Source organism: Aythya ferina (genome assembly GCF_964211825.1).
Source record: "Aythya ferina genome assembly, chromosome: W".
NCBI lineage: Eukaryota > Metazoa > Chordata > Aves > Anseriformes > Anatidae > Aythya > Aythya ferina.
The window spans coordinates 10,709,654-10,729,806 of NC_140313.1; the positions used below are offsets into that span (position 1 = coordinate 10,709,654).

Sequence of the window (20,153 nt, forward strand, 5' to 3'; positions counted from 1 at the left end):
AAGGCAGCCTCCAGTCTTAACCTCTCTAATGCTCTCTTCCACACTGGTGAGCACCAGGTCTAGTAAGGCTTCACCTCGGGTCAGTCCATCTATTACCTGGACCAGGAAGTTATCCTCAACACACTCCAGGAATCTCCTGGATTGCCTGGAACCCGCCGTGCTGCTACCCCAGCAGATATCTGTGTGGTTGAAATCCCCCATCAGGACAAGAGCTTGTGAGCACGACAGTTCTTGCAGCTGAAGCAAGAAGGCCTCGTCGACAGACTCCCCCTGATCAGGTAGCATGTAGCAGACCCCAACCACTAGATGTCCTTTACCAGACCGATCCTTGATTTTCACCCACAAGCTCTCAACCTGGTCACGGCTGTTTCTCAGGCACAGCTCTTCACAATCTATCCACTTCCTAACATAGAGAGCAACTCCTCCTCCCCCCCTTCCTCGCCTATCCCTTCTGAACAGTTTGTAACCATCAACAGCCACACTCCAGTCGTGGGAATCATCCCACCAGGTTTCTGTGGTGGCAACTACATGATAGTTCCCCACTAGCACGGTGCCCTCCAGCTCCTCCTGTTTGTTACCCATACTGTGTGCATTAGTGTAAATGTACCTCAGCTGGGCCACCTTTTGGGAGGGAGAAGCCCTAATACCCTCTTGACCATACTCAGGTGATTCCATAGTTCCCAACCTCTCGCCAACCCTTGTGTCCTTCCTGCAAAATGTTATGTCACCCTCATCCTTCCCCAAGACACAAGATTGCAAGGTCTTGCTATCACATTCCTTACCCACAAGAACTGGCACGATACATTCAGGCTCCTTTACAGTGCCCCTGGTTCCACCCCCACCCCCCTTCATACTTAGTTTAAAGCTCTGTCAGTGAACCCTGCCAACTCCCATCGTAAAATCCTTTTCTGCCGGTGAAAAAAGCTATTCCTGTATGTTGTCAGCAGTCCTGGTCTCAAGTAAATCGACCCAAGATCAAAAAAAAACCAACCCTGCTCGTGACACAAGGCTCAGAGCCAATTATTAACCCGCTGGCTCATCACGTCCAGTCCCTCGTTATTTCTTATAACTGGAGGGATAGAGGAGAACACGACTTGCGCTCCCGAACCCTTGACCAGTCTCCCCAAGGCTCTGAAGTCCTTCTTCATAGTCCTTAGAGGAGTTCTTAATATTTCACAGAATTCACAGAATCATCCAGGTTGGAAGAGACCTCCAAGATCACCTAGTCCAACCCCTGACCTAACACTAACAAGTCCTCCACTAAACCATATCACTAAGTTCTACATCTAAACGTCTTTTAAAGACCTCCAGGGATGGTGACTCCACCACTTCCCTGGGCAGCCCGTTCCAATGCCTAACAACTCTTTTGGTAAAAAAGTTCTTACTAATATCCAACCTAAACCTCCCCTGGCGCAACTTCAGCCCATTCCCCCTCGTCCTGTCACCAGGCACGTGGGAGAATAGACCAATCCCCACCTCGCTACAGCCTCCTTTAAGGTACTTGTACAGTGCGATAAGGTCGCCCCTGAGCCTCCTCTTCTCCAGGCTGAACAATCCCAGCTCCCTCAGCCGCTCCTCGTAGGACTTGTTCTCCAGACCCCTCACCAGCTTCATTGCCCTTCTCTGGACTCACTCGAGCACCTCCATGTCCTTCTTGTAGTGAGGAGCCCAAAACCAAACACAGTACTCGAGGTGCAGCTTCACCAGAGCCAATTACAGGGGGACAATCACTTCCCTAGACCTGCTGGCCACACTGCTTCTGATACAAGCCAGGATGCTGTTGGCCTTCTTGGCCACCTGAGCACACTGCTGGCTCATATTCAGCCGACTATCCACCAATACTCCCAGGTCCTTCTCTGACAGGCAGCTTTCTAACCACTCTTCCCCCAGCCTGTAGCACTTCTTGGGGTTGTTGTGCCCCAGGTGCAGGACCCGGCACTTGGCATTGTTGAACTTCATACAGTTGGCCTCAGTCCATCGGTCCAGCCTATCCAGATCCTCCTGCAGAGCCTTCCTGTCCTCAAGCAGATCGACACATGCACCTAACTTGGTGTCGTCTGCAAACTTACTGAGGGTGCGCTCAATCCCCTCATCCAGATCATCGATAAAGATATTAAAGAGGACTGTCCCCAGTATGGAGTCCTGGGAGACTCCACTAGTGACTGGCCTCCAACTGGACTGGACTCCATTTACCACGACTCTTTGGGCCCGGCTATCCAGCCAGTTTCTAACCCAACAAAGCATATACCAGTCCAAGCCAAGAGCAGCCAGTTTCTTCAGGAGAATGCTGTGGGAAACGATGTCAAAAGCCTTGCTGTAATCAAGGTAGACCACATCCACAGCCTTTCCCTTATCCACAAAGCGCGTCACTTTGTCATAGAAGGAGATCAGGTTCGTCAAGCAGGACCTGCCTTTCATAAACCCATGCTGACTGGGCCTGATCGCCTGCTTGCCCTGCAAGTGCCGCGTGATGACACTCAAGATAATCCACAAGCTTTCCTAGTGCTGAGGTCAAACTAACAGGCTTATAGTTTCCCGGGTCTACCTTCCGGCTCTTCTTGTAGATGGGTGTCACATTTGCTAGCCGCCAGTCGACTGGGACCTCCCCTGATAGCCAGGACTGCTGATAAATGATGGAAAGCAGCTTGGTCGGCTCTTCCACCAGTTCTCTCAGTACCCTCAGGTGGATCCCATCGACTTGTGTACATCCAAGTGCTGTAGCAGGTCGCCAACCATTTCTTCATGGATTGCGAGGGCCACATTCTGTTCCCCATCCCCTTCTACCAGCTCAGGGTACTGAGTATCTAGAGAACAACCGGTCTTGCCATTAAAGACTGAGGCAAAGAAGGCATTGAGTACCTCCGCCTTTTCCTCATCTCTTGTTACTATGTTTCCCCCCACATCCAGTAAAGGATAGAGATTCTCCTTAGTCCTCCTGTTCGCGTTAATGTAGTTATAAAAACATTTTCTGTTATCTTTAACACCAGTAGCCAGATTGAGCTCCAGATGAGCTTTGGCCTTTCTAATTTTGTCCCTGCACAGCCTCGCAACATCCTTATAGTCCTCCTGAGTAGCCCGCCCTCTTTTCCAAAGATTATAAACCCTCTTTTTTTTCCTAAGCTCTAGCCACAACTCTCTGTTCAGCCAGGCCAGTCTTACATGCTGGCTCGTCTTTGGGCACGTGGGGACGGACAGCCATTAAGATTTCCTTCTTGAGGAGTGCCCAGCCTTCCTGAACTCCTCTGCCCTTCAGAACTACCTCCCAAGGCACTCTGCCAACCAGTGTCCTAAACAGCTCAAAGTCTGCCCTCTGGAAGTCCAAGACAGTAGTTTTACTGGTCCTGGTTTCATCACTGCCTACTTGAAACAATAAAAGAGGATAATAGCCTGAGGGCCGTACTAGGGAAGGAAGTTTCTTCCTTACGTCTTTAACCTGGGCCCCAGGAAGGCAGCAGACCTCCCTGTGCAGCGGGTCTGGTCTGCATATCGGGCCTTCCGCTCCCTTCAGCGGTGAGTCACCAATGAAAATGACCTGTCTTTTACTTTTTACTGGGGAGGTTTTAATGCAGCGGGTAGCCTGATTAGACTTTGGTGACACCTCCAAGTAGGAAGAGCCATCACCCTGGCCATTGTACAGTTGTCCTCGCAGAGCAGTGTACCTGTTCTGCAGAGGCAGCTGGGGAGGTAGGGGAATCACCAGGCAAGTGCACCTGCTACGCTTGTAACGCCGAGCAGGGACCTTTTGCCATTGCCCCCTGTCCCCCAGTTCATCGCCATCTTTGTTAGGGGGAGGAGAGGAGAGGGGGTTCACTGTAGCAGGCACTCTGTCTGCCTGCTGGTCCCCTCCTATTACCTGCTCGCAACGTGGTAGGGGGTGATGTGTTTCTTGTGGAGCCTCTGCTGGCTGCCTAAGCCTCAGGGCTGGTATTTGGGGTGTCTCACCCCGGTGCCTTTCTTTCAGGCCTGGCAGGGAGTTGCTCCACCAGTCTATCTCCTGTTCACACTCCCTGATAGCCCTTAACCTCTCCACCTCCTCCTTGAGCTCTGCCACCAGGCTGACCAGGTCATCCACCTGCTCACACCTCACACACGGTGTCTCTGCCACCCTCAGATGGCAGCAACAGGCATCCCTTCCCTCCAGCGTGTCGACCACACCACACAGCTTGGTGTCATTGGCAAATGTGCTGATGCTGCACTCAATCTCACTATCCATGTCACCAACAAAGATGTTAAACAGTGATGGTCCAGATACTGACTCCTGAGGAAAGTCGCTCGTTACCAATCTCCACCTTGACGTTGAGCCACTGACCTGCCAAATAGTTCATCCGTGAAATCCGTGTCTCTCCAATTTAGAGACAGGGATATCATGGGGGACAGTGTCAAATGCTTGGCACAAGTCCAGGTAGATGATGTCGGTTGCTCTTCCCTTATCCACCAATGCTGTAACCCTGTCATAGAAGGCCACCAGATTTGTCAGGCATGATCTGCCCTTAGTGAAGCCATGTTGGCTGTCACCAATCACCTCCTTATTTTCCATGTGCCTTAGCGTAGTTTCCAGGAGGATCTGCTCCATGATCTTGCCAGGCACGGAGGTGAGACTGACTGGCCTGTAGTTCCCCAGGTCTTCCTTTTTCCCTTTTTAAAAATGGGGGTTATGTTTCCCCTCTTCCAGTCAGTGGGAACTTCACTGGACTGTGATGACTTCTCAAATATGATGGATAGTGGCTTAGCAACTTAATCTGCCAGTTCCCTCAGGACCCTCGGATGCATCTCATCAGGTCCCATGGCCTTGTGCACCTTCAGGTTCCTTAGATGGTCTTGAACCTGATCTTCTCCAGTAGTGGGAGGTTCTTCATTCTCCCAGTCCCTGCCTTTGCCTTCTGGGGCTTGGGCGGTGCGGCTAGAGCTCTTGCCAGTGAAGACCGAAGCAAAAAAAGTCATTGAGTACCTCAGCCCTCTCCCTATCCCAAATAACCAGGTCTCCCGTTTCCTTCCATAGAGGGTCCGCAATTTCCAGAATCTTCCCTTACGTATAGAAGCCTTTCTTGTTGCTTTTGATGTCCCTGGCCAATTTTAATTCTAATAGGGCTTGTGCTTTATTAATCTGATGCCAAGCTGCTCGGACAATTTCTCTGTATTCCTCAGAGGCTACTTTTCCTTGCTTCCACACTCTGCAGGCCTCAGTTTTCTGCTTGAGTTTGGCCAGGAGCTCCTTGTTCAGCCATGCATTTTTGCTTGACTTCATCTTTGTTGGGATGCATCCTTCCTGAGCTTAGAGGAGGTGATCCTTGAAGAATATTAACCAACTTTCTTGGTCCCCTCTTCCCTCCAGGGCTTTGCCCCACGGGACTCTACCAAGCAGATCCCCGAAGAGGCTAAAATCTGTTCTCTCAAAGTCCGGGGTAGCGAGCTTGCTGTGCTCCCTTCCTTGCTGCCTTCAGGATCCTAAATTGCACCATTTTGTGGTCGCTGTAGCCAAGACTGTTCTTGAGCTTCACATTCCCCACATTGTTGGTGAGAATGAGGTCCAGCATAGCACCTCTCCTTGTTGGCTCCTCTATCACTTGGAGAAGGAAGTTTTCATCACTGTATTCGCAGATGACACCAAGTTAGGTGCGTGTGTCGATCTGCTTGAGGGTAGGAAAGCTCTGCAGGAGGATCTGGATAGGCTGCACCGATGGGCTGAGGTCAACTGCATGAAGTTTAACAAGGCCAAGTGCCGGGTCCTGCACCTGGGGCGCAATAACCCCAAGCAGAGCTACAGGCTGGGAGAGGAATGGTTGGAAAGCTGCCAGGCAGAGAAGGACCTGGGAGTGATGGTGGACAGTCGGCTGAATATGAGCCAGCAGTGTGCTCAGGTGGCCAAGAAGGCCAACGGCATCCTGGCTTGTATTAGGAACAGCGTGACCAGCAGGGCTAGGGAGGTGATCGTCCCCCTGTACTCAGCTCTGGTGAGGCCGCACCTCAAGTACTGTGTTCAGTTTTGGGCCCCTCGCTACAAGAAGGACATCGAGGTGCTTGAGCGGGTGCAGAGAAGGGCGACGAAGCTGGTGAGGGGCCTGGAGAACAAGTCCTACGAGGAGCGGCTGAGGGAGCTGGGCTTGTTCAGCCTGGAGAAGAGGAGGCTCAGGGGCGACCTTATTGCTCTTTTTAGGTACCTCAAGGGAGGCTGTAGCGAGGTGGGGGTTGGCCTGTTCTCCCACGTGCCTGGTGACAGGACGAGGGGGAATGGGTTTAAGTTGAGCCAGGGGAGTTTTAGGCTAGATGTTAGGAAGAACTTCTTCACTGAAAGGGTTGTGAGGCACTGGAACAGGCTGCCCAGGGAAGTGGTGGAGTCACCATCCTTGGAAGTCTTCAAAAGACGTTTAGATGTAGAGCTTAGGGATATGGTTTAGTGGAGGGCTGTTAGCGTTAGGTTGGAGGTTGGACTCGATGACCTTGAGGTCTCTTCCAACCTAGAAAATTCTGTGATTCTGTATTCCAGAAACCTCCTGGATTGCTTATGTCCTGCTGGGTTGTTCCTCCAACAGATATCTGGGTGGTTGGAGTCCCCCATGAGGACCAGGGCTCGCGAACGTGAGGCTGCTTCTGTCTATAGAGGGCCTCATCTGCTTGGTCTTCCTCATCAGGTGGCCTGTAGCAGACCCCCACTATAATGTCATGTCACCTGTCCCTGCCCTCCCTGTAATCCTGACCCATAAGGTCTCTGTCAGCTCCTCATCCATTCACAGGCAGAGCTCCACGCATGCACTCCAGCTGTTCATTGACATAGAGGGTGATGCCCCCTCCTCATCTCTTGTGCCTGCCCTTCCTAAAGAGCCTGTGTTCCTCCATTCCAACAGTGCAGTCATGGGAGCCATCCCACAGTATCTCTGTAATGCCAATGAGGTCATAGCTCTGCAGTCATGTGTACATTTCTAACTCCTCTTGTTTATTCCTCATGCTAAATATGTTAGTGTAGAGGTATTTAAGTTAGGCCCCTGATGAAGCTGACTTACTGGGGCCAGCTTCCAGTCGACTGGGGCCTCTCCAAATTTCCAAGATTGTTGAAAAACAATTAAAAGAAATCTCACGATAACATCAGCCAGCTCTTTGAGTACCCTGGGATGAATCCCATCAGGCCCCATAGACTTACGTGCATCCAGTTGGAGTAGTAAATCCCCCACAAGTTTGGAATTGGCTGGGAGTTTATCATTTCTACAGTCACGGTCCTCCAACTCAAGGTCCCAGGGCCCCCGTCATCAGTGTTGAAGACAAAGAAGGCATTAAATATCTCTACTTTGTGTATGTCTCTATTTGTGAGGTGCCCATCCTCATCAAGTAATGGACCAATGTTTTCTCTGGTACTCCTTTTGCTGTTAATATACTTAAAGTCCTTTTTGTCGCCTTCCACAGTACCGGCCAGCTTTAACTCTAATTGAGCTTTGGCCTCACGAATTATCTCCCTGCAATGTTGAACAGCATCTCTGTAGTCCTCCCATGTCATCTGACCTCGCTTCCAGTGTCCATACACTTTCCTTTTCTGCCTAAGCTCTAGAAGAAAATGTTCCCCTCAGAAGTGAATCACCAATTACAATAACCATTCTTTTTTTTTCTTGTCAGAGATGGTCATGATGTAGGGGGGGTAGGCTGACTTCCCCTTGGTGACCTCTCCAACCCATAATGACCTTCATCCACATCATAGGAATAGTCAGCATGGATTCACCAAGGGGAAGTCATATTTGACCAATCTGATATCCTTCTATGATGAGATGACTAGTTGGGTAGATGAGGGGAGAATGGTGGATGTGGTCTACCTTGACTTCAGCAAGGCTTTTCACACTGTCTCCTATAGCATCCTCATAGGCAAGATCAGTAAGTGCAGCCTAGATGACTGGACAGTGAGGTGGATGGATAATTAGCTGGATGGCAGAGCTCAGAGGGTTGTGCTCAGTGGTGCAGTCTAGTTGAAGGCCTGTAGCTAGCAGTGTGCCCCAGGAGTCAGTATTGGGTCCAGTCTTGTTCAACTTATTCATCAACGACCTGGACAATGGAATGAGAGTTTGCTGAGAACACAAAAGCTCGGAGTGGCTAATAGCCTAGAGGGCCGTGCTGCCATTCACAGGGACCTGGACAGGCTGGAGGGTTGGACCGAGAGGAACCTCATGAAGTTCAACAATGCAAGTGCAGGGTCCTGCACCTAGGGAGGAATAGCCCCAAGCACCAGTACAGGCTGAGGGATGACCTGCTGGAGAGCACCACTACTGAAGCAAGTTCAGAGGAGGGCTACTAAGATGATTAGAGGACTGGAGCACCTGTCATATGAGGACAGGCTGAGAAAACTGGGCCTGTTTAGCCTGAAAAAGGGGAGACTGAGGGGAGGGTGTCAAGAGGGTAGAGCCAGTCTCTTTTTAGTTGTACCCAGTGCCAAGACAAAAGGAAACAGGCACAAACTGAAGCACAAGAAATTCCATATGAATATGAGAATCACAGAATCACACAATTGAAGGGGTTGGAAGGGACCTCAAAAGTTCATCGGGTCCAACCCCCCTGCCAAAGTAGGTTCCTCAGAGCAGGCTGCCCAGGTAGGCGTCCAGACAGGCCTTAAATATCTCCAGAGAAGGAGACTCCACAACCTCCCTGGGCAGCCTGTTCCAGTGCTCCATCACCATCACCGTGAAGAAATTCTTTCACGTGTTGGTGCGGAACTTCCTGTGCTCTATCTTGTGACCATTACTCCTTGTCCTGTCCCTACAAACCACTGAAAAGAGGTTGGCCAAATCCCTCTGTCTCCCACACCTCAGGTATTTATACACATTGATGAGATCCCCTCTCAGTCTTCTTTTTCTCCAGGCTGAACAGACCCAGGTCTCTCAGCCTTTCCTCATAAGGAAGATGCTCCAGGCCCCGTATCATCTTTGTGGCCCTCCGCTGGACTCTTTCCAGGAGATCCCTGTCTTTTTTGTACTGGGGAGCCCAGAACTGGATACAGTACTCCAGGTGAGGCCTGACCAGGGCAGAGTAGAGGGGGAGGATCACCTCCCTTGACCTGCTGGCCACACTCCTTTTAATGCCCACCAGGATCCCATTGGCCCTCTTGGCCACGAGGGCACACTGCTGGCTCATGGTCAGCCTGTCATCCACCAGGACCCCCAGGTCCTTCTCATCAGAGCTCCCCTCCAGCAGGTCGTCCCCCAGCCCGTACTGATACATGCGGTTGTTCCTTCCCAAGTGCAGGACTCTACACTTGCTGTTATTAAACTTCATTTGGTTTCTTCCTGCCCATCTCTCCAGCTGGTCCAGGTCTCGCTGAATGGCAGTGCAGCCTTCTGGCGTGTCAGCCCCTCCTCCCAGCTTTGTGTCATTGGCGTACTTGCTGAGGGCAGACACTATTCCCTCATTAAGGTCGTCGATGAAGATGTTGAACAAGACCAGACTCAGCACCGACCCCTGGGGAACACCGCTATTCACAGGTCTCCAGCCGGACTCTGCGCCGCCGATCACCACCCTCTGAGCTCGGCCAGTCAGCCAGTTCTCAACCCACCTTACTGTCCACTCCTCTATCCCACACTTTCTCAGCTTTGCTATCAGGATGTCATGGGAGACAGTATCGAAAGCCTTGCTAAAGTCAAGGTAGATGACATCCACTGCTCATCTACCCAGCTGGTGATGCCATCATAGAAGGCAACAAGGTTGGTCGAGCACGACTTCCCCTTGGTGAATCCATGCTGACTACTCCTCATAACCTTCTTCTCTTCCAATTGCTTGGAGATGGCATCCAGAACAAGCTGTTCCAACACCTTCCCAGGATCAGAGGTGAGACTGACTGGCCTGTAGTTTCCCGGATCCTCCTTCTTGCCCTTCTTGAAGACTGGAGTGACATTGGCTATCCTCCAATCTTCAGGCACCTCTCCTGTTCTCCAGGACCTTTCAAAGACGATAAGAGAGCGGTTTGGCAATCACCTCTGCCAACTCCCTTAGCACACGTGGATGCATCCCATCAGGACCCATGGATTTGTGTGCATTGAGCCCACTCAAACGCTCCCAAATCACTCCCTCATCAACCGGGGGGGAGATCTCCACTTCCCAGACTCTTTCTCCTCCCTCCAGGGTCGAGGAGTCCCGGGGGGGAGTCCTTAAAGCAAAGACTGAAGCAAAGAAAGCATTCAGTATCTCCGCATTCTCAGCATCTCCCGTTACCAGGACACCCCCCAAGGGGGTGAGGGGGCACTTCTTTACTGTGAGGGTGACAGAGCACTGGAACAGGTTGCCCAGAGAGGTTGTAGAGTCTCCTTCTCTGGAGATATTCAAAACCCTCCTGGATGCCATCCCGTGCAAGGTGTTCTAGGTGAACCTGCTTGGCAGGGGTTTGGACTAGATGATCTTCAGAGGTCCCTTCCAACCTCGGCCATTCTGTGATCATCACTTGTCTGTCCATCAAGTTCCAGAGCCTCATACCTGTTGTATAAGGGCACCTGGAAAGGCGAGGTAGACAGGGAAGGGATTTGTCTGCTTGGGGTGGCAGGCAAACATGTAACATATACATATGTATACATTGTTACATACATACACAGACATTTTCAATTACAGGACATGCCCTGTCAAGTTATAATGAAACATTTTCCCAAGCTGACATACAATGATAAAAATATGCCACAAATCTAACCTTTCCAATCCAACATATGAGGACCTTCTTGAAAGCACAGGTATCTCAGCACAGCAGGGAGTTACTACTGCCACTTGAAAAGAATTTGAAACATCAGTTAACTGCACCTTTGTTTAGTCAATTTGTACTCGTATTCAGGACAGCATCCACTATATTGCCCATCCTGCACATACAGTGCTATTTTTCAATACACAAAGCAGATGCTATTAAGTTATTTGAAGCAGAACTTTAAAATATAATTTCACATTAAAACTATTGTTGCTATAAACATTTTTGTATTTGAAATACTGAAGAAGAACACCTATTTAAGTTTAGGGCATTATCAGAACTTATTCACTTTGCATAGAATTTTTCAAAGGAAGCAATAGCATCTTGAAAAGGTTAAACATCTGCAAGAACAAGATGATTAAGATGAAAACTAACCACCTTTTAGATAAGGGCAGAAGCCTTCCCAAGCCTGACTGCATCTGTTAGGAAAGCCCAGCAGTCAAGTAAATTTGGCTTCAAGCTAAACTCTTAAAATAACCATATATATGGGTCTTACCTATGTCAGTGAATTATTTTGCTTTATGTGAAGACCTTCAAGCAAATGCCTTAAAAAGGGATCAAAATGATAAACTCATAACCTTCATAGATGTTCAGAAGGACTTCTTTGTATTTCAAAGCACTTATATGTTAACTTAAAGAGCAGGAGACAGTAGGTAAGAGTTTGATTTTTCAAGATCTATGCTTCTATTAGTCTTAATTTAAAATTTCCCCCTCAAACTTTGTTCCTTAAAACTCTGCTATTTTATCATTTCTACAATCAAAAGAGACTTAAGGGGGAAAAAAAAAATATAAATCCAAAACACTAACATCGAATGCACTGCAAAGCAGCACGAGAAGCTGCATACAGTAGATTACCCCCTTCTTGTCAATTTGAAAGACAAATAAGAAGCAGTATTTTAGGCTCAGGCTTCCAGACAAGCAGCAACATCCTCACAATGCAGCAAAACATGCAGCGTCAGGGCCAGCGAAAGCATGCAGGCAACGGCTCCACCAGCGGCACATACCCCCCACTAGCTCCGGCTTTCGTCTCGAATCCCAGCGCCAGATTAGCTCAAAGGCTCCTGCTCGCTGACCCTCCCCTTCCCCCCTTTGCCGCATGGACGATGGGTACTCCGCAACGCGATGCGAGCTCTGCTACACGGGCAGCGAACCCCCCCCCCCCCAGCCCCCTTGGCGCGATCCGCCACGGCGAGGGCGGCGCTCCTGCCCCGCCGCGGCTGGGCGCTGGCAGTGGCCCAACGTAAATCCGGTAAAGCGACAGATACCGAAGCAGCCACGCCAGGATTTGAAAAAAAAAACAACAACCCTTAGCCTTTCTTTTTTTTTTTCTTTTTTTTTTTGATACCAACAGGTGTCCGGACCTGCGGCGGGAGAAGGCGACTCTACACAGCCTTTCAAACGCCGCGCCACACGTCCATCCGTTGAGCCGGCGGAGGCTCGGCTCAGCACGCCGCCACAGCAGTGCTGGTCTGCGGCTGCGCAGGCCACACTCCCCCCACCCGGCTCCCCAGTGCCCGCCCGGGCCCCCCTCCGCCCTGCCTGTCCCATGCAGGCCTCGGCCAAGGATACATGTTGCACAGCTCTCTGTGTGGTAGTGTCTGGGGATTGGGACTCCTTGAGTAGCTGCTCGTCAGGCTTCCACTCGTACTCCATCTTTGCTTGCTGGAAAACACCAGAAAACAGGAGGACGCGGTTAGCAACGCAGCAGACCCCAGGCCGTGGGGGAAGAAGAGATCAAGCGAGCGGCCAGACCCGGCCCACTCTCACCCCTTTGGTCCGCCAGCCCAGAGCCCGGCCCCATGACCGGCCGGAACCGACCTGTTCCTGCTGCCGCCTACTGAGCGCCACACCGAGCCGACAGACAGCGCGAATTTGCAATCTGGCCCTAACAGCCGCCTTGCGAACTCCTGGGTCCTAGTGCCAGGCACGCCTCCGACCGCCTGGGCTGCCTCGAACCCGCCAGCGTCGCTGTCAGCCTTTCCCGGGTGCGTCCCACACCATCAAAACAAAGTGCTTCTTCCTCAGCCCCCCGAATCGAATACAAATAGAAAGCTCCAGCAGCCACAACACGCGAGGGAGGAAGCCGCCCGGACCTGGCCACCTCGGGACACTTGTGGTTGCGAACACCCAAACCCCGACAGCGAGCAAGGAGGTTGCAGCCAACGGAGGAGAAGCAGAGATGAGAAAGCAGACACAGGAGTTAGGAACGTCGTTACTGTTTACCATCTGTTTTACTACTGTGTGATTTGGTTTAATGTTGAGTAGATTTCAGAAGTTCTCAGTGTCACATGTATAAAGAGGGAATAGGTCTGACTACACAAGGAAGGGGGAAAGAAACTCAAAAGAAACTGTTGTGAATACCTAGTGTATCTTATCCTTAGCCTCAAAATATATATTTTAAGGGAGATCTCAGGACAAAAATATCAATTTATACATATGTATATCATATAAATGTATTATATATATTATCATAGTGTTGTGGTTTAACCCGGCAGGCAGCTAAGCACCACACAGCCATTCGCTCACTCCCCCACAGTGGAATGGGAGAGAGAATCGGAAAAAAGTAAGAATGCAAGAACTTGAGGGTTGAGATAAGGGCAGTTTAATAAGAAAAGGGAGAAAACAAGAATAAGAAAAAGAAAAGTGTCGTGGTTTAACCCGGCCGGCAGCTAAACACCACGCAGCCGTTCGCTCACCCTCCCCCCTCCCTCTCTGGGACGGGGGAGAGAAATGGAAAGTGAAGCCCGTGAGTTGAGATAAAGACAGTTTAATAAGACAGGAAAATAATAATAATAATAATAATAATACAATGATGATAATAGTACTACTACTAATAATATGTACAAACAAGTGATGCACAGTGCAATTGCTCACCACCCGCTGACCGATGCCCAGCCTAACCCTGAGCAGTCCGGCCCCCTTCCCTGGCTAGCCACCCCTATATATTGTTTAGCATGACGTCAGATGGTATGGAATACCCCTTTGGCTAGTTTGGGTCACCTGTCCTGGGTCTGTCCCCTCCCAGCTCTTACTGCACCCCCAGCCTGCCCGTTGGCAGGACAGAGCAAGAAGCTGAGACGTCCTTGGCTTGGTATAAGCACTGCTCTGCAGCAATTAAAACATCGGGGTGTTATCAGCACTCTTCTCATCCTAAGCCAAAACATAGCATTCTACCAGCTACTAGGAAGAAAATTAACTCTGTTCTAACTGAAACCAGGACAAAAAGCAATAAAACAAGTGATGCACAATGTAATTGCTCATCACCTGCCAAGAGATGCACAGCCAGTCCCCAAGCAACAGTAGTCTTCCCAGCCAAGTTCCCACAGTTTTATTCTTGAGCAAGACATCATATGGTAAGGAATATCCCTTTGGCCGGTTTGGATCAGCTGTCCTCGTTTTGTGGGAACCAGCTTTTCCTGCATTGAACATCCAAACCAGTAAACGTATGTTCTTTTAGATAATACAATTTCAGATTTGCGTACGGTTATTTGATCTTCATTTCCTACTGTCATCCATTCCCTTTGGCTGGTGGGTCTAGGAATAGAATAAGAAGCTGAGGAAACTAAATTGCTAGCTTTCTATCCTATTGAGACAATTCCAGCTATAATAGTTTTTGCTTTATGTTGCATATCATACTAGAAATTGTGTACATGTGCAATCGATCCCATAATACACCACTTTGTAATGAAGCTGACCTCAGGTTTCCCGGAACACTGGACATTTCAATACTAGAGGCAAATAAATCTGTAATGCGATTATTTCTCCATGGAATATCAGCTAGATATAGTACCTTTGATCAACTAATCTTCTGGACAAAGGCCAGAGTAATTCATAGGATCATAGAATCATAAAAGTTGGAAAAGACCTCCAAGATCATCTAGTCAAACAGCCCCCTATGTCGCATTAAGGGGTGTAGCCGATTAACCATTATGGTCCTCCTCAAAGGGAAAGGGGGAGAAAATACGATAAAAAGGGCTCAAGGGTTGAGATGAGGACAGGGAGCTCACTCAACAATTATCGTGATGGGCAAAACAGACTCAGCATAGGGAGATAATAAGATTTATTGCCTCTTACTAACAAGCTAGAGAAGTGAGAAACAAAGGAAAGAAACCAAAAATGCCTTCCCCCCATCCACCCTCTTCCACCTCCTCCCCCCAAGAGGCACAGGAGAACGGGGGAATGGGGGTTGCGGTCAGTCTATAGCACTTCGTCTTCACCGCTCCTTGGTCACTCTTGTCCCCTGTGCCGTGGGGTCCCTCCCACGGGATGCAGTCCTTGATGAACTGATCCGGCGTGGGCTTCCCACAGGCAGCAGCTCTTCCAGAGCTGCTCCAGATATGGGTCCGTACCACGGGGGCCATGCCTCAGGAGAAAACTGCTCCAAACTTGGTTCCCCATGGACAGCAGCTCCTGCCAGATCACCTGCTCCTGCGTGGTCTCCTCTCCATGGGCTACAGGTCCGGCCCGGAATCTGCTCCGACAGGGGTCCTCCACAGGCCGCAGCCTCCGTCAGTGCAGGTCCACCTGCTCCACCGTGGTACTCCATGGGCTGCAGGGGGACATCCTGCTTCACCATGGTCCTCACCACAGGCCGCAGGGGACTTCTGCTCCGGCACCTGGAGCACCTCTCCCCCTCCTTCTTCACTGACCTTGGCGCCTGCAAGGCTGTTCCTCACTCCTCTCACTCTCCCAGGTGCTGTGTGGCAGCATTGTTTTTTTTTTTTTTTTTTCCCCTCCCCTGTCTTAAATATGCTCTCACAGAGGCACAAACAACGTCGCTTATTGGCTTGGCTCTGGTCAGCAGTGGGGCCCTTACCAAACATGGGGCAGCTTCTAGATTCTTCTCACAGAAGCCACCCCTATGGTCCCCTGCTACCAAAACCTTGCCACGTAAACCCACTACAATATCTGAATTAGTTTGGAAGCAGGAGTTTCCTTAGCTTCTTCCTGAGCACAAGACAGACACCTGATACTGCACAGATTACAGCTTTACCTTTTCTCCCTCCAATCTTTTGTGCAGCCTGACACTCCTTAATGCTTTCTACCACTTTCTCTTTATTTTTCCAAAAATTTTGAGCCCACTCCTGCCACACCTGGGAAGGGACACATTTACATTTTTGTAGCAGTTTATCCATAACAGTCCTGCTGACTACGTGTAATTTCTCTGTCGCATTAAGGGGTGCAGCCGATTAACTGTTATGCGTCCGGTCGGATTCAGTGTACTGAATTATCATGGTCACAAATTCACCAATAACATATTAACCGATATGGTCCAGTTGGATTCAGAGTACTGAACTATCACGGTCACGGATTCACCAACAACGTAACATGTCCTCACTCTAGTCGCGTTCAATGAGAACTATCACGGCTAGGATATGTGCTCGCTTCGGCAGCACATATACTAAAATTGGAACGATACAGAGAAGATTAGCATGGTCCCTGCGCAAGGATGACACGCAAATTCGTGAAGCGTTCCATATTTTTTTGCCCACCTGTTAAACACGTGGCTCTGGGGCTGGTGCCAACGCAGAAATCTTGTTTTTTTCGACCATGGGGCACTTTACTCAGCATCCGGCCTGATGGCCGCAGACGGGTCCCTATCTTTTAGGGGAAAAAGGATCCTGGGCCAGGAGCTGGCAGGGCTCATTGAGAGGGCTTTAAACTAGGTAAGAAGGGGGATGGGGCTGAAGCAAGGATTGTTGGGGCTGTGCCAGGGGGAACAATGGCAAGGCCGGAGGATAAGGTAATGGCCCAGCTGAAGTGCATCTACACCAATGCACGCAGCATGGGTAACAAACAGGAGGAGCTGGAAGCCATCGTGCAGCAGGCAGGCTACGACTTGGTTGCCATCACGGAGACATGGTGGGACCAGTCTCATGACTGGAGTGCTGCAATGCCTGGCTATAAGCTCTTCAGAAGGGACAGGCAGCACAGAAGGGGTGGTGGTGTGGCTCTCTATATTAGAGAGTCTTTCGATGTTGTAGAACTCGAGGCTGGGAATGACAAGGTCGAGTCCCTTTGGGTTAGGATCGGCAGGGACAGCAAGGCTAGTGTCCTGGTTGGGGTCTGCTATAGACCGCCGAACCAGGATGAGGAGACGGATGAGGAGTTCTACAGGCAGCTGACAGAAGTTGCGAAATCTTCAGCGCTTGTACTCGTGGGGGACTTCAACTTCCCTGACATATCCTGGAAGCACAACACAGCCCTGAGAAAGCAGTCTAGGAGGTTTCTGGAGAGCGTGGAAGATAGCTTCCTGACGCAGCTGGTTAGTGAACCTACCAGGGGTGGTGCCCCGCTAGACCTTCTCTTCACAAACAGAGAAGGACTGGTGGAGGATGTGATTGTCGGGAGCTGTCTTGGGCAGAGTGACCTCGAAATGGTGGAGTTCACTATTTTTGGCGAGGCCAGGAAGGGGACCAGTAAAACCGCTGTATTGGACTTTCGGAGGGCTGACTTTGAGCTGCTCAGGACACTAGTTGGTGGAGTCCCTTGGGAGGCAGTTCTGAAGGGCAGAGGGGTCCAGGAAGGCTGGGTGCTCTTCAAGAGGGAAATCTTAATGGCACAGGAGCGGCCTGTCCCCATGTGCCCAAAGACGAGCCAGCGGGGAAGAAGACCAGCCTGGCTCAACAGAGAGTTGTGGCTTGATCTTAGGAGAAAAAAGAGGGTTTATAATCTTTGGAAAAGTGGGCAGGCCACTAGGGAGGACTATAAGGATGTAGCGAGGCTGTGCAGGGACAAAATTAAGAAGGCCAAAGCTCATCTGGAACTCAATATGGCTACTGCCGTTAAAGATAACAAAAAATGTTTTATAAATACATCAACACAAAAAGGAGGACTAAGGAGAATCTCCATCCTTTACTGGATGCGGGGGGAAACTTAGTTACAAGAGATGAGGAAAAGGCGGAGGTACTCAATGCCGTCTTTGCCTCAGTCTTTAGCGGCAATACCGGTTGTTCTCTGGATACCCAGTACCCTGAGCTGGTGAAAGGGGATGGGGAGCAGGATGTGGCCCTCACTATCCACGAAGAACTGGTTGGTGACCTGCTACGGCACTTGGATGTGCACAAGTCGATGGGGCCGGATGGGATCCACCCAAGGGTACTGAGAGAACTGGCAGAGGAGCTGGCCAAGCCACTATCCATCATTTATCAGCAGTCCTGGCTATCGGGGGAGGTCCCAGTCGACTGGCGGCTAGCAAATGTGACGCCCATCTACAAGAAGGGCCGGAGGGCAGACCCGGGGAACTACAGGCCTGTCAGTTTGACCTCAGTGCCAGGGAAGCTCATGGAGCAGATCCTCTTGAGAGTCATCACGCAGCACTTGCAGGGCAAGCAGGCGATCAGGCCCAGTCAGCATGGGTTTATGAAAGGCAGATCCTGCTTGACGAACCTGATCTCCTTCTATGACAAAGTGACGCGCTGGGTGGACGAGGGAAAGGCTGTGGATGTGGTCTACCTTGACTTCAGCAAGGCTTTTGACACCGTCTCCCACAGCATTCTCCTCAAGAAACTGGCTGCTCTTGGCTTGGACTGGCGCATGCTTCGTTGGGTTAGAAACTGGCTGGATAGCCGGGCCCAAAGAGTCGTGGTGAATGGAGTCCAGTCCAGTTGGAGGCCAGTCACTAGTGGCGTTCCCCAGGGCTCGGTGCTGGGGCCGGTCCTCTTTAATATCTTCATCGATGATCTGGACGAGGGCATTGAGTGCACCCTCAGTAAGTTTGCAGATGACACCAAGCTATGCACGTGTGTCGATCTGCTTGAGGGTAGGAAGGCTCTGCAGGAGGATCTGGATAGGCTGCACCAATGGGCTGAGGTCAACTGCATGAAGTCCAAGTGCCGGGTCCTCCACCTGGGGTGCCATAACCCCAAGCAGAGCTACAGGCTGGGAGATGAGTGGTTGGAGAGCTGCCAGGCAGAGAAGGACCTGGGAGTATTGGTGGATAGTCGGCTGAATATGAGCCAGCAGTGTGCTCAGGTGGCCAAGAAGGCCAACAGCATCCTGGCTTGTATCAGAAACAGTGTGACCAGCAGGGCTAGGGAGGTGATCGTCCCCCCGTACTCGGCTGTGGTGAGGCCGCACCTCGAGTACTGTGTTCAGTTTTGGGCCCCTCGCTACAAGAAGGACATCGAGGTGCTTGAGCGGGTCCAGAGAAGGGCGACGAACCTGGTGAGGGGCCTGGAGAACAAGTCCTACAAGGAGCGGCTGAGGGAGCTGGGCTTGTTCAGCCTGGAGAAAATGAGGCTCAGGTGCGACCTTATTGCTCTTTACAGATACCTTAAAGGAGGCTGTAGTGAGGTGGGGGTTGGTCTATTCTCCCACGTGCCTGGTGACAGGATGAGGGGGAATGTGCTTAAGTTGCGCCAGGGGAGTTTTAGGTTAGATGTTAGGAAGAACTTCTTTACCGAAAGGGTTGTTAGACACTGGAACAGTCTGCCCAGGGAAGTGGTGGAGTCACCATCCCTGGAAGTCTTTAAAAGACGTTTAGATGTAGAGCTTAGGGATATGGTTTAGTGGGGACTGTTAGCGTTAGGTCAGAGGTTGGACTCGATGATCTTGAGGTCTCTTCCAACCTAGAAATTCTGTGATTCTGTGATAGGAACAATGCAATTAAGTGCAATTTATTACAGCAACAAGTACACAGGTTCTTTGGATTGCCAGTGATAATTTACTGTCTGCAAAAGCAAGCTAGCATGCATGAAATACACAGGTACACAGCCCGGCTATTAATGTGTTAAAAGGCACAAAAACTCTATAGAGATTTCTAAGTTTCTGTGGAGACACGCAGTATAACCAAGTGTTCAAATCTCACCCAAAGTTGTCCCATTGGGGACGGGGGAGGAAGAGAGGCTCAGCTCGTCGACTGATCCCAGAAGTCAGAAGGTCCCTCACAACAGTATCTTCCCTGACAATGGTATCTTCTCTAACATCCCCTTTCTCTTAAGCCAATTTATATTATTTTCTATCTTTTAGGTGGAGCTTGAGTGACTCTAGTCAAGCATATCTTGGTTATGATTGGTGAAAAGTTTTCTCACTTTCGTTTAAAGGTATAGGCTCTGAGAAATTCATAGCGTGTGCTCAGTGAGGGGTGGTTGCACCTTGGAGGCGGGTAGCTTTTGGGGTGGAGGTGTGTTTTGGTATTATAATGATATTATAATGAGCAAAAGTACACTAGAGTACAGATTTTTGTCAAAAACATGACGGGTCGTTGTCTCAGGGTAGCAAAAGTGCAGCTTATCCGTCTTGGTGTGCACAAGAACAATTGAGTCCCCCTCTTGTCACAGAGCCTAGCCGCGGTGTCTCCACTCCGCTCTACGGCCCCTACTGTTCCTTAGAGTTAGCGCACCAGGTTCCCCGAGTTTGGTAACATCTGAGGTTGGAAGCCTAGGGATGCTCAGGTAATGCAGCTACACCCTACCCTGAAATGCTGTACATTTTCTTTAAAATGTGAATATTATTTTCA

General features: G+C 50.2%; 2 protein-coding genes across 6 annotated transcripts in view; one reads left to right on the forward strand and one right to left on the reverse strand.

Moving 5' to 3' along the window:
* LOC311426295 (endogenous retrovirus group K member 10 Gag polyprotein-like) overlaps window positions 1-13,431 on the reverse strand; it is a 47,805-nt gene extending 34,374 nt beyond the window's left edge. For 3 of the 5 annotated variants that reach the window (XR_014686655.1, XR_014686657.1, XM_084502633.1), the window contains exons 1-2: window positions 12,461-13,431; window positions 12,263-12,355 (exon numbers count right to left, since the gene is read on the reverse strand). Coding sequence is in view for 2 of the 5 variants with exons in the window: in XM_084502633.1 (XP_084358759.1) it covers window positions 12,263-12,346 (84 nt within the window). In the remaining 3 variants the exon portion in view is untranslated. The remainder of the gene's footprint in view (window positions 1-12,262; window positions 12,356-12,460) is intronic. The other 2 variants (XR_014686656.1, XM_084502634.1) reach the window with 1 other exon arrangement.
* Window positions 1-20,153, forward strand: part of LOC311426281 (uncharacterized protein) — a 312,708-nt gene that overhangs the window by 257,436 nt on the left and 35,119 nt on the right. The gene's annotated exons all lie outside the window — the stretch shown is intronic.